Consider the following 13723-nt stretch of genomic DNA (forward strand, 5'->3'; position numbering starts at 1 on the left):
ATACCAGCTACTAGAAAGAAAATTAACTCTATCCCAGCCGAAACCAGGACAGTGAACAACTCTTGAATGAAATTGAAATGAGTTTTCAATTGAAAACTGAAATTTCAGAAGGAAAAAGGTAAACATGGCAGCATGCTTTTAGTTATAAGTACATAGAAACTTGGCAGAATGCAGTCAGCATCAGGAGGTTGGATGACTCCTGGAACCTGATGATTAGGTATGACAAGGCTTACTGCAGTTATTAGTTCAAATCAAGCTCCTTTTACTGTTGAACGAGAATTGCAAACATATTGCATTCGATTGATGAAGTCATGCACTATAGAGCAGATTGTGAGAATACTTGGAGTATTCCAGTCAGGACCAGATATTTGCACTAAAATGATTTTAATATTAAAGGCAAAAAACCCCCAAACAAACACTAAAACACCCCCCCCCCCAGTCCAATTCACCAAGAACTACCTTTCTTTATCCCTGCTCAGCTAACCATCTGAACAATAAACACATGAATAAGACTTACTGAACTCAGTGGGATTATTCATAGATGTGAATTTAGGCACAAATGTAAAGTGCACAGTTGGAACAGTGATTTGAATATAAGGAATGGAACTACCCTGGCTTCAGAGTTGCTGACCAAAGTGATGGCAAAAGGGTAAGCTCTCACAGAGAGGAGGGAAGGAATGCTTTGTAAGCACTGGGCAGACAATAGCCCCAAAATAAGCTTGGCCACTGAACTATATCCCTCACTGGTATAACGTGGAGCAGCAAAGCTGAACATGGGTTACCAACACAGAATAATCTGACAGCCCACTAAAATACTACACTTACGTATTTTTCTAAGCCCTCATAGATGTCATCTGCACAGTCACAGATGTTGCCAGTATTTTCTCATAACATTTTTTTTTGGAGCATGATTTGGTTTTCTTAAACAGAAATCTTGTCATAAGCATTAGAAACACAAAATTCCTCCAGGAAGTGTCTTGACAAAAGCTCCATTTTGCCCATACTGACAAGCTTCCACGACTTAAGGAATCTGATGTTGAGTCAACAGTTGATCTTGCTTGATGGAAATGTCAGGGTTCATGTGGCGGTGTGCTCCCCCCCCACCCCCAACCTGACCTGTATTTCCCGTAACCCTGCTCAAGTGATGATAACCACCAGTGGTGGTCCTAATGGATGCGTCTGGTCATGTGGATTCAGGGGAGACAGATAACAACACAGTAGCCAAGGGCTAATTTGAACAATGCGCCCGCCTAACCACAGTGCTGGTCAATGTCCAACTCAAGCCAAATGTGGAAGAAACTAACATCTGTAGTCGGTATGTAAATATGACTATGAGTCAATTATCTTACTCCATAAATAGTGGACAGCCCAAGGCCCGTTGAGCTCTCAAGGTTACTCCTCGAGGTTGAGAGATTCCTTATCACAACAGTTTCTCGGTAAGTGATTAATAGCATGACAAACTTTGAAATCCTAACTAAGTGATATAAAGGATTGATTGCGCATATATAATGCTTTAGGCATAAACCGTTGACCAAGTCTGGATCCAGTCACACCTAAACTCCTCTCTGAGAAGGAGTTTAGAACTCAAGGGGGTCCTTTCTGAACCTCATGACTCAATGGGAGGGTCTCCCTGACAGTTTTGTCTGACCCTGTCCTCTATGCAGTAAATTATCAAGTGAACTTTGCCATCAAATCTTGTTAAACCACTGTTGCATTTAATATCAAACTTTGTTAAATTGCTGTTTTATATCAGTAAACATATTGCTACTTCTCTCTTACGAGTGAAGTGCATCACTCCATCCGTGACAGTCCATTACAGTATCCAGCATAAAAGAAAAAGCAACTATACTGACCTCTCTCTTCAGTCTTGCGGCTTAACTCTTTTTCTTCATCATCGCTGCTGGAGCCCTCTCTTTTCCCCTTCATTTGTTCCAGCTGATCCAAGTTAACCCGTCCAACCAGCTCAAAATTACGACTCACCTTAAAAGAAATGGTTTTGTCAACAATAAACACCATCATCAACTATTGAAAAAAACAACCCACCAACAAGGCTATAGGCTGAAATGGGAAATTTATCAGGCACCTAGTCAAATTAATACTCGTTTCCCTTCAAACACAATTACATTCACTGTTAATGATTCTTCTTTCCTTTTTTATACTGAATTTCTCCATTTTGCTTCTCAAAATGATCCTATTATTTGAGAAGCTTCCCTCATTTTGAGGTATTGAAAGTAAAAAATCAAAGCAATGCTAAGCACTCTGTTGTATCCCCCCTCTCATGGGAGTGTAAAACTGATAGGGTCAAGCATCACTATTGCACACCATCACTGCAGAAAAATCCTTTGTGAATGCTTTATTCAGCTTCATGTGTGTAAAGATGGGACCTGAGTGACCACTTCGACAGGCAGAGCCCAAGTCATCAACTGTTCTTATGGATATTTGGGGGTGGGGGGCATGGAATGGGGGAGTAGCTGCCCTGGTGTTGGTTTTCCATGGACTGGAGTCCCTTTGAGAGTATCTGTTCCACCACGGAGCACCTCCTACTCCTCTGTTGTTTCCTCCGATTCCCTCCTCGTCTCAGTTTCCTTGTTGTCTCTGCATTCCCACCTACCGTCTCTGTCATTTACTGCCCTTTTTTAAATATGTTTTCACAGAGGCACCACCAGCTTCACTCATGGGCTCAGCTTTGGCCAGTGGTGGGTCCATTACTGAGCTGGCTGGAACCATCTCTGTCTGACACAGGGCAGCCCGTGAACCCCCTCCACAGAGGCCTCCCCTGCAGCCCCCCCCCCCCCGCTACAAAAACCTTGCCACGTCCACCCAATACAAGCATATAACTGCTGGTTTTGGCTGGGATAAACCATGACAATAACTTAAGACAGTACACATTGTGAGAAGAGATCAGGAGCTGCCCTGTGCCAGACAGAGCCAATTCTAGCCAGCTCCGCAACGGACCCATGGCTAGCTAAAGCTGAGCCAATCAGTGAAGCCAGTGGTGCCTCTATGATAACACATTTAAGGGTAAAACACTACATGGCAGTCTGAGGAGTGAGGAAAAAAGTGTGAGAAACAACCCTGCAGACACCAAGGCCAGAGAAGAAGGAGGGGGAGGAGGTGCTCCAGGCACCAGAGCAGAGATTTCCCTGCAGCCTGTGGAGAGGACCACACCAGAGCAGGTAGATATTCCCTGAAGGAACTGCGGCCCATGGAGAGCCCACGCAGAAGCAGGTTCTCCTGACAGGAACTGCAACCTGTGGAGAGGATCCATGCTGGAGCAGTTTGTGAAGGACTGTGTGCCCTGTGGGAAGGACCCTATACTGGAGCTGAGGAAAAGTGTGAGGAGGAAGGAGTGGCAGAGAGGAACTGTTATGAAATGACTGCAACCCCCATTCCCGATATCCCTTCCGCCACTCGGGGTGGGGGGAGAAGGTAGAGGAGTTGGGAAAGAAGGAGTGAAGTTGAGCTTGGGAAAAATTGGCTGGGGTGGGGGGGAAGTTGTTGAAGGTTGTCTTTGTTTCTCACCATCCAACTCTATTTTAATTGTCAATAAATTAACTTAATTTTCCCCAAGTCAAGTCTGTTTTGCCCCTGACTAATTGGTAAGTGATCTCCATGTCTTTATCTTGACCCATGAACTTTTTCATCATATTTTCTCCCTGTACTAGTTTTGCCTGGGACAGAAATAATTTTCTTCATAGTAGCTAGTATGGGGCTATGTTTTGGATTTGTGCTGAAAAGTGTTGATAAAACAGGGATGTTTTAGTTATTGCTGAGCAATGCTTACACAGAGTCAAGGCCTTTTCTGCTTTTCACACTGCCCCACCAGCGAGTAGGCTGGGGGTGCACAAGAAGTTGGGAGGGGACACAGCTGGGACAGCTGACCCCAGCTGACCAAAGGGATATCCCACACCATATGAGGTCATGCTTAGCAATAAAAGCTTTGGGAAGAAGAAGGAAGGGGGGGGACATTTGGAGTGATGGCAATTGTCTTTCCAAGCAACCATTACGCATGATGGAGCCCTGCTTTCCTGGAGATGGCTGAACACCTGCCTGCTGATGGGAAGTAGTGAATGAATTCCTTATTTTGCTTTGCTTGAGTGCACGGCTTTTGCTTTACCTATTAAACTGTCTTTATCTCAACTCACAAATTTTCTCACTTTTACCCTTCTGATTCTCCCCCGCATCCCACTGCGGGGAGAGTGAGCAAGAGGCTGTGTGGGGTTTAGCTGCCCACTGGGGTTCACCCACAACACTCCCCCTGTCCTGTTTGAGGAGTGGGAGTGAGAGAGTGACTGGGTGGGCCTCTCCCTGCCAGCCAAGATCAACCCACCACACAGTGGCATATCAGCAAATAGCAAACTACCCTAAATACAGCAGTGTGTTAGTATCATGTTCCTAGAGCTGACAGCTGTGTTGAGGTGCTCTGACTTAACAAGTTACCTACTAGATTTAAGCAAAGGCGGCCACATGCATGGCACTTACTGTGACTCAGCTCATGCACAGAAACTCTTTAAGATGCAGCAAGCCAATCATGCACCTGAGCCCAGAGAGTGGGCACAAATTAGCCAGCTAACATTTAGAAATTATTAAGGCAAGATGGGGGAAAATAACCCTTACTACTGGCAGTAATCACTTCAGGTTTTTATTGGAGAGAAGGGAGACCCAAGTAGAGAGAAAATCTTCCCAGCCTGATGCACTCAGTCAGAGGGGTGGGGAATAGTGCTTCTTTGATCTCCTAGGACCCTTGCTGTGGTCACCGGGAGATGTGCTGTAACAGCTCAGATACCAGTTAAAATGTAGAAAGATTCTCAAATTGCACTAAGGAGCAATCAAGGGACACAAGCATACCAAGCCAACATAAGTTCACAGTGTTAATTTTTAAAATGCAAAAAATTTTGCTGGTACTTTTGACATTCATTTTGTCAATTTTTTTTGGGGGGGGGGGGGGGCGCCTCAAAATGTTGTTCAGTCAACAAAGTGTGAACAAGTTTTTAGTGAGAATCAGGCAGCTCAGCTCCTGATAGTTGGATTCAATGAGTTCCCTCCCCACAAACTGACAAAAAAAATACTCTGTAAATATGCTTCAGTTCTAGAATTTTGCTACTCTCACAGCAACACGGCTGAGAACTACAGAAACCAAAGCAGACAGAAGTCTGTGGAAAGCTTTCTAGTGACTTCTCCAAGCATGGATCAGGTCTTCACTCAGAAGGTTCCACACAAACACCAAAGCAGCCTTAACTTAAGCTGTAAGTATAACAAGCTTCTATCTTTCCCTCGTTAAATGTAAACTGGAATGTACTGACTTGTGTTATTAAAATATGTATGGCATGTCACTTTGCCCAAGTTGCCAGAGCAATCTTAGACTTTGGAAGCTCCTGTGTCTTAGAGTATCTGAATCACACAGCCTTAATGTTTCATAACTTAAAAAAAAAAAAAAAAATCTCACTATATATACAAATGCTTTTTCCAGATAGTTATTGTCTACATTCACTAGTCAGTGAATTCTGGTCAATCTCAACAGCTTTAGAAACCCACAATATTGAATTTCTGAAAAAATACAGAACTTGAGAGAAATTGAAGTCCAGCACAGGAGCCTTCTCCAAATTTTGGAAAAAAAAATGCGGGTTGGCTATTCAGAGTGGACACGCAAATAAACTAGATATAGCAGTTGCAAGAAGTAGATTGTTACAAATTAAATCCCTTTGGATGTTACCTTGTGCTCATCTCGAAGATGAGTGTCCAGTTCCTCTGTGTGTTTGGTCTCATAGTAGCAGAGTTGACATTTGTAAGGTTTAAGTTCATTGTGCTTCTCTATGTGTTGCTGCAAACTCTCATCACTGGAGCAGGTAAAGGTACACTTATCACAGCGGAAAACAACTCCCTGCAAGTATTTTGACAGTTTGGAACGGCAAACTTCAATGGGAACAACCCGCTCTTCTGTGGGGAGAGGGGAATGTTTATTAAGTTTTAAGAAATAAAAACCATCAGGCAATGTGTCAACAGCTTGTAACATACCACCCACACAAGAAACAGGATCTGCTATTTGTGTATGCAATCCATCTACCGAGCTAAAACTGGACCAACAAAGAAATACAAGAAAATTCCCTTTCTACACAGAGTTAATCCTACATGACTACAAATGCAGATGTCTTTGCAAATGCAACCACTCATTAGGTGAACAGGATAGGAAGGAGAGATTTGGGGCAGATAAGAGTGTTGGGGCAGATTTGTGAGACAGAGTAGCAGAGCCTAGGAATATAAAAGCAGACATAAATCAGTCAGACCAAACTCCATTCTGGTTCAATACATGACAGAAGCCAGTAAAATGTGCTAGAACTGTAATAAACAGGGAGCACGTAAGGTGATTCCCAATACATCACCCTCCCAGCTTCTGATTATCAGAGCCGGTATTCCCACCATCACATTTAATGCTACTCACTGTGGGAGTGAGAGGTTGTGTGCAGCAGTATCTTCTCCTGAAGGTGGTTGTGCAGAGATCAGCCAGGGGCAGAAACTTTCAATACACCCTTAGCTTTTTAATAGTTAAGATTAAAAATCCACACATACTTAATTTCATGCTTCCCACAATTCTGAATATGCTACAAGCACGTATTGAAAATGCTCTCACTGAGTTCTTAAACTCTCTACTTCCTTCCTCTCATGCAAAACACACACTTTTAATAGGGCAGCACAATTAATTTCAGTCTTTCTATAGAGCCAGAATCCTGATGTGTGCAACATTCATCCACTGTGGTGGATGCAGAGGAAATCCCAAATTTGACCTTTCAGCAGAGGGTCACCAGAAGATCTTCACTACAGCTTTTGTTACTCAACTGTCCTTTTGAAGTAGACCACTGAAATGTAGTACTATTATTCCTTATGGACTGCAGATTAAAGGAAGAGTTTGATCTTCCTCATGAAGATCATTATTAATGATATCTTCAAACAAACAAACAAACAAAAATAATCCCAGGCCTGATACTTAGAGGGTAAACATGAAGGGTAGGGGACTTGTGTGCATTGACACATCTCTTATAATTTATAGGGAGGCAAGAGCTACAGAATTCATCCATTTGTCTTTGGCCAATGCATAACCCCCACTGCTCATGAGCCTAATTTTCCACAGCCCATCTAAATATTCCACCCTCCTCAGTTTGTTCTCCTCCCCTTTTTTTTGAACATGGAATTTTTCCTACCTCAGAACTTTCTCTTTGTGCACTTTAAAAAGTGAAAGTTTCCCCCAAAGCTATATCTGGGTGAGACCCTGAAAACTTGTGGTTCCTTGCCAGCTAAAGAAGTTATTGCAAAAAAATGCTAAATTGTGTCCATTCAGGGTCCAGTGGGAAAAGGGACAGGGGTGCACATGCTCTAAGAGATAACAGGAATTAAAGCTGTGATTTTGAATGCATAACAAGAATATTTTACAAGGTATTTACAGCTCTGTGCAATTTAATTCACTGAAATAAGGTAACTTGTTTTTAAAAGTGAAAAAAATTCCAACAAAAAGTTTTTAAAAGAGAAACACTATTTAAAGGATTTAAAAATTAGATTTTTCTCTAGCACATGACACATATTTTAAAAAACACTAAAGCAGGGGATGGTATAAAAGGTTTTATCCACCACTTTGGAGTAATGCACCATCCTAATTAATAACAGTAAAACCCATCATCTCACTGACAATCACCCACACACACACCTGCCAAATCACAGGCAACACAACATAGACTGACTTCCCATCCTGATCTTGGACTTGCCTTATCACCATGGACCTGCTTGGCAATCACTGGATCTGGTTCTGACCTGTGGTTTAACTTCCTGGCTTGTTCTTGGATCTGTATCATTGCTGCAAATTTGCCTGATGATCTGGACTCTTGGTAGAACCTGACCATCACCTCTGGATCTGTCCTGCTTGCCTTGCTCAGGTACTGTGGGGCTGGGCTCTGGCCAGCAAGGCTCCACCCCTACTGTCCATGTTATCCTCCTCTACTCCCTGGACCCTGGGGAGCAGCTGGCCCTTGCTGCTTCATGACAGTAATGACTTAAAACTTAAATGTGCATGTATTCATGTCAGTGAGCTTTATCCAAACAATTAACTTCAAAATTTCAAAGAAGTGATTTGAATTTAAAACATCATATTTAGCAAGGTGATGCTCTAATAATCTCTGGCCACTTTAATAGCTGTCTCTCATCACCCCCCCGCCCCGTATTTGGCTACTCATTTATACACTTATTGTATCTGAGCAACTGGCAAAATTGCAACAAATGGTAAGTCCTACGCAGAAACTGTGAAACTTAGCTTTGGCTTCTGTACACAAATTTCATTAAAGTTCAGCAGTGCCCACAAAGGCTACCATGTATGCACTGTAAAAAACATGACATGCTGTGGAACAGTTTAGCAAAATGACTAAAGGGACCTCTGCTGCCCCCCCCCCCCCCCCCCCGCATCATCTCTGAAGAAATTTAATCACTGCTTTAGACTGAAACATTTGGGCTATTTGTAATACACATCTGAGATTAAATAGAAAAGCAATTAATGTACTAAATATTTATAGTATGTAAAGTCAAAGCAGGCATATGTTTTGCTCACAACATGGAAAAAAAAAAGCGTTAACACTCTAAAGCCCTTATATATGAAAGTCTATTCCGGAGAAACAGATGACAATTCTATGAAATGGAAGGACAAAACAATTATTTATACCAAGAAAAAAAAATTTACTAAAAAACAAATGCTTTGGGGATTATAAACAAGGAGCCCTATTATTGATCTTGGTGGGTTGCGTTCAGTGCTGGAAAAATATTAAGACATTTCATGATGGGAAAATTTGCTGGAAAGGATAATAAAAACTAATTGCACTTCCTGGACTAAATGAAAGGCCAACAGCTCTGCTGGGCATGGAGCAGGAGTTCAGTCTCCATTATGGAACTTTCAAGAGCTCACAAGATTTGCCTGTTATGAAAGCCAAGAGGAACTCAAGAGCCAAATCTCTACTCGTTGTTTGCCTGTAAAGTAGCTACTGACTTTGTAATTTCCATACTCACTCCTTGCCTCAGCCCACAAAGGATGAATTGTGCTTGACCAACCGGACTGCCTTCTATGATGAAATAACTTGCTCAGTGGAAGAGAGGAAAACTGTGGACATCATTTACCTTGATTTTTAGCATGGTCTTTGACACGGTCTCCAATAACACCCTTGTTTACAAGTGTCGTGGATTAACCCCAGCCAGCAACTAAGCACCACGCAGCCGCTCACTCACTTCCCCCCCCACCCAGTGGGATGGGGGAGAGAATCGGGAAAAAAAGTAAAACTCGTGGGTTGAGATAAGAACAGTTTAATAGGACAGAAAGGAAGAAACTAATGATAATAATAACAATAATAAAATGACAATAATAATAAAAGGTTTGGAATATACAAAACAAGTGATGCACAATGCAATTGCTCACCACTCGCCGACTGATGCCCAGTTCATTCCCGAGCAGCGATCCCCCCCAGGCCAACTCCCCCCAGTTTATATACTAGGCATGACGCCACATGGTATGGAATGCCCTTTTGGCCAGTTTGGGTCAGCTGCCCTGGCTGTGTCCCCTCCCAACTTCTTGTGCCCCTCCAGCCTTCTTGCTGGAGAATGTTGATAACACTGATGTTTTCAGTTGTTGCTAAGTAATGTTTAGTCTAAAGTCAAGGATATTTCAGCTTCTCATGCCCAGCCAGCAAGAAGGCTGGAGGGGCACAAGAAGTTGGGAGGGGACACAGCCAGGGCAGCTGACCCAAACTGGCCAATGGGGTATTCCATACCATGTGGCGTCATGCCTAGTATATAAACTGGGGGGAGTTGGCCTGGGGGGGATCGCTGCTCGGGAATGAACTGGGCATCAGTCGGCGAGTGGTGAGCAATTGCATTGTGCATCACTTGTTTTGTATATTCCAAACCTTTTATTATTATTGTCATTTTATTATTGTTATTATTATCATTAGTTTCTTCCTTTCTGTCCTATTAAACTGTTCTTATCTCAACCCACGAGTTTTACCTTTTTCCTTCCGATTCTCTCCCCCATCCCACTGGGTGGGGGGGGCAGCGAGTGAGCGGCTGCGTGGTGCTTAGTTGCTGGCTGGGGTTAAACCACCACACTTAGTCTAAACGCTACTTAGCAACAACTGAAAACATCAGTGTGTTCTCAACATTCTTCTCATACTGAACCCAAAACATAACACTATACCAGCTACTAGAAAGAAAATTAACTCTGTCCCAGCCAAAACCAGGACAACAAGCTGGCAAGATTTGGACTGGAAAGATGGACTACAAGATGGGTAGAAAACTGGCTAAACTGAGCCATTAACTACCACCTTTTGAAGTAAGAAAAGTCAGACTGGCAGCTAGTCATGAGTGGAGTTGTTGCAGTACACTCCCCATCCCCCCAGCCGGAAACGAAACTTCTCCAGGCAGGGAGAAGAGGAAAAAAAACCTAAACCCTGGAGGCCACAGGTTGAAAGTTGAACTGGCCAATCGAGACGTGCCAGGTACACTGAGGTGACCTTCTTGGCCAATAGGGATTAAAATGACCACAGATCAGATTCGACAAGGGTATAAATGGGGTCCCGCCGGAGGACATGTTGGAATCAGTCCTCCTCGGAGCAGCAGGTCTGCAGTCGGGGACTCCCCCTTGGGTTGGGGCACCGCCCAAGGTAACTCCTTAAGGGAGAGAGCCCTCATCTTTTAGGTGAGTGATATGCGCATTTTGAGTCATCACTTTTAAATCTCAAGGATTCTTAAGTCGCCTGTGTAGTACTAATTCCCCTTACACCATTGAGCCTGTAACTAACTTTTACTGAAGAATAAATCTGAGCTTTAACACCTGTTGGATTTGAGTGTGCGTGCATCCATAACATCCTCAGAGGTTGATTCTGGGTCCAGTACAATTCAATATCTTTATAAATTATCCGTATGACAGTATTGAATACACCCTCACCAAACTTGCAGATGACACCAAACTGGGGGGAGAGGTAGATACACCAGAAGGAAGAGCAACCTTACAGAGACCTCGATTGGCTGTAAGACTGGGTCAACAAGAATTGATTGAGGTTTAACAAAGATAAATGTCGAGTCCTGCACCTTGAACAGAATAATCCCAAGCAGCAATACAGGCTGGGCTCTAACTGGCTGGGGTGGAACTCTGCTGTAAAGTACTTGGGGATCCTGTTGTGCAGCAAGCTGAATATGAGACAGCAGTGTGCCTTCATAACAATGAAGGCAAATGAATCCCTAAAAGGTAGTTATAGAGAAGATGGAGGTACTCCCTTCATAAGGATGTGTGGTGACAGGACAAGAGGCAATGGGCACAAGTTGCTTCAGGGGCAATTCCATCTGATGTAAGAAAATTCTTCACCATGAAAAAAAACATTCGAATAGGTTATCCAGAGAAGAAATGGAATCTCCCTTGCTGGAAACATTCAAGACTTGGCTTGATAGGGCCCTGGATAACCTAATCTAAGGTCCTGCTTCCAAGAGATGGTTGGACCAGATGATCTCTAGAAGCCCCTTCTAATGTAGACTTTTCTATGATTCTATGAATCAAAGTTAAAACACTCTGAGGAACTGATTGAGCAGAGTAGGTGACACATGACAGAAGGCTCTCAGTGGCAAGCTGGCAACATCCTGCGGGCCATAACACTTAATAATGTTTTAGGTCAGTAAGAATCAACTTATTCACTAAGAGGCAAAGAGTCTTCATTTCAACTGCATGCTGCCAAATCAGGGACTTGGGATGCCACCATTTTGAAAGCTATAATGCAAGTTAAAGATCTATAACTGTTTTCTCACTTTGCTGGAGGGATTTTTGCACAGGAGAGAAGATAATACAGAAAATGGATCAAAACCTTCAATCTTCTGACTTTATACAATGTACTGCTTCCTCTACCTAGAGAACAAATGTGCTTAGACCACAGCTTGAGACTCTCCTTGTTTTATCAATCCAAATGGCTACAAGTAAGGAAGGCTATCTGAGACTGTGCAACATCCCTCAGTCCTGTCCGCACAGCAGCATCTTCTTCCTGTGTACATTAAACCCCATCAAAATCCTCTGCTTTAGCTGCCCCAATTAGATACAACAATAGGTTTTAATCTGGATATATACACCAGAAAGAAAAATTTTAGGAAAGGACCTTCATTCCTTTAGTCTGGGTGCTGCATGCCTGAGAAAAATCCTTGCCCTTCCCTCAGGAGCCTATAAAACTCTTTAAAGGCTAAATTTTCATTTGCATTAAAGCCTTTATTCTGTTTTACCTCCCCCAACACTCTAGTGAATGTATAATCACATCCCTTCCTACTACAGTTTTGTTTCAGCAGCACAAGGGCTCAAGGGTGCTTTGTGCAACTGAAGCTACAGCTATAAAAAAGAACAGATCCGGTGTCACATATTCAGCGGGTAACCACCCCTGCTTCCTAAGATTTGGTCAGAAACAGCTCTGTAAAGCCAGCATAACTGCTTGAACCCATGAAGTGCTACTCCACTGTTGCATCTCAAAATTCTTAGCATTGTCTACTTTTGCTGGAAGTTTGCCTAACTAGGCCCAGCAAGATCTCCCTCTCTCTGTTTTCATTTGAACTGTCAGACCTTCTCCGCTTGATCTTGGGCACAACCACAAACCAGAGAACACTATCTCACAAGATGTGCCTAAGCCAGTATTTGGAGCCCCAGGGTTTCTGTTCCCTGCCCTGCCCCCCCCCCCCCCGCCTTCCAAACCCACCTTTTCTCCAGAGGAGTAATCCTGGAGCATGCCCTAAAGCTGGACAAAATACAATACTATGATACCTTCAAGGACAAGCTTGCACCTAAGTAAAAGCAACTCTTGAACCCTTACACTTACTAAGACAGCTTTGTTATATGCCTTTTGGGTCCTTGAACAGTCCTTAGCCTTTTTTCTCAAATGCTCCTTCAAAATAGCCTTTACAGCAGAAAGAAGTTTGAATGATATACATCTACTTCACTGCTTTGGTATAGGAAGGTCCTTAAATAACCAGCATTGAAAAGTGGTTTGCTACAAGGGATTATGACACTGGTTGCAACACCAGAAGCTCCTCCAAGAAAAAGATGGCATGTGGAATGTGCTTGCTCACCAGCAGTACAATACTCAAAAACTCTGCCCAACCTGCAAGCAGGCAGAATACTATCCCAACACACAGGTTTGAATTTTGACAGGCAACAGACCTACAAGCATTAAGTGTGATAACTGTGGGCAGGTGTACTCGGTCTGGCTGGGATGGAGTTAATTTTCTTCATAGTAGGTTATATGGGGCTGTGTTTTGGATTTGTGCTGAAAACAGTGTTGACAATACAGGGATGTTTTAGCTATTGCTGAGCAGTGCTTACACAGAGTCAAGGCCTTTTCTGCCTCTCATACCACCCCACCATCGAGTAGACTGGGGGTGCACAAGAAGTTGGGAGGGGACACAGCTGGGACAGCTGACCCCAACTGACCAAAGGGATATTCCAGACCATATGACATCACGCTCAGCTTTGGGAAGAAGAAGGAAGGGGGGGGACGTTTGGAGTGATGGTGTTTGTCTTCCCAAGTATCCATTATGCAAGATGAAGCCCTGCTTTCCTGGAGATGGCTCTAAACATCTGCCTGTCGATGGGAAGTAGTGAATGAATTCCTTATTTTGCTTTGCTTGCATGCGTGGCTTTTGCTTTACCTATTAAACTGTCTTTATCTCAACCCAGAAG

The 13723-nt window shown here is 43.2% G+C and overlaps 1 protein-coding gene across 1 annotated transcript in view; it reads right to left on the minus strand.

Annotated features, from left to right (window-relative positions):
- Nucleotides 1-35: 35 nt before the first annotated feature.
- The window catches only part of LOC128136266 (zinc finger protein 462-like), a 40304-nt gene continuing 26616 nt past the window's right edge, over nt 36-13723 (minus strand). The window contains exons 5-6 of the mRNA XM_052775518.1: nt 5714-5937; nt 36-1980 (exon numbers count right to left, since the gene is read on the minus strand). Coding sequence (XP_052631478.1) covers nt 1792-1980; nt 5714-5937 — 413 coding nt within the window. The 3' untranslated portion in view covers nt 36-1791. The remainder of the gene's footprint in view (nt 1981-5713; nt 5938-13723) is intronic.

This window comes from Harpia harpyja, chromosome W, assembly GCF_026419915.1.
Source record: "Harpia harpyja isolate bHarHar1 chromosome W, bHarHar1 primary haplotype, whole genome shotgun sequence".
NCBI classification, from domain to species: Eukaryota; Metazoa; Chordata; class Aves; order Accipitriformes; family Accipitridae; genus Harpia; species Harpia harpyja.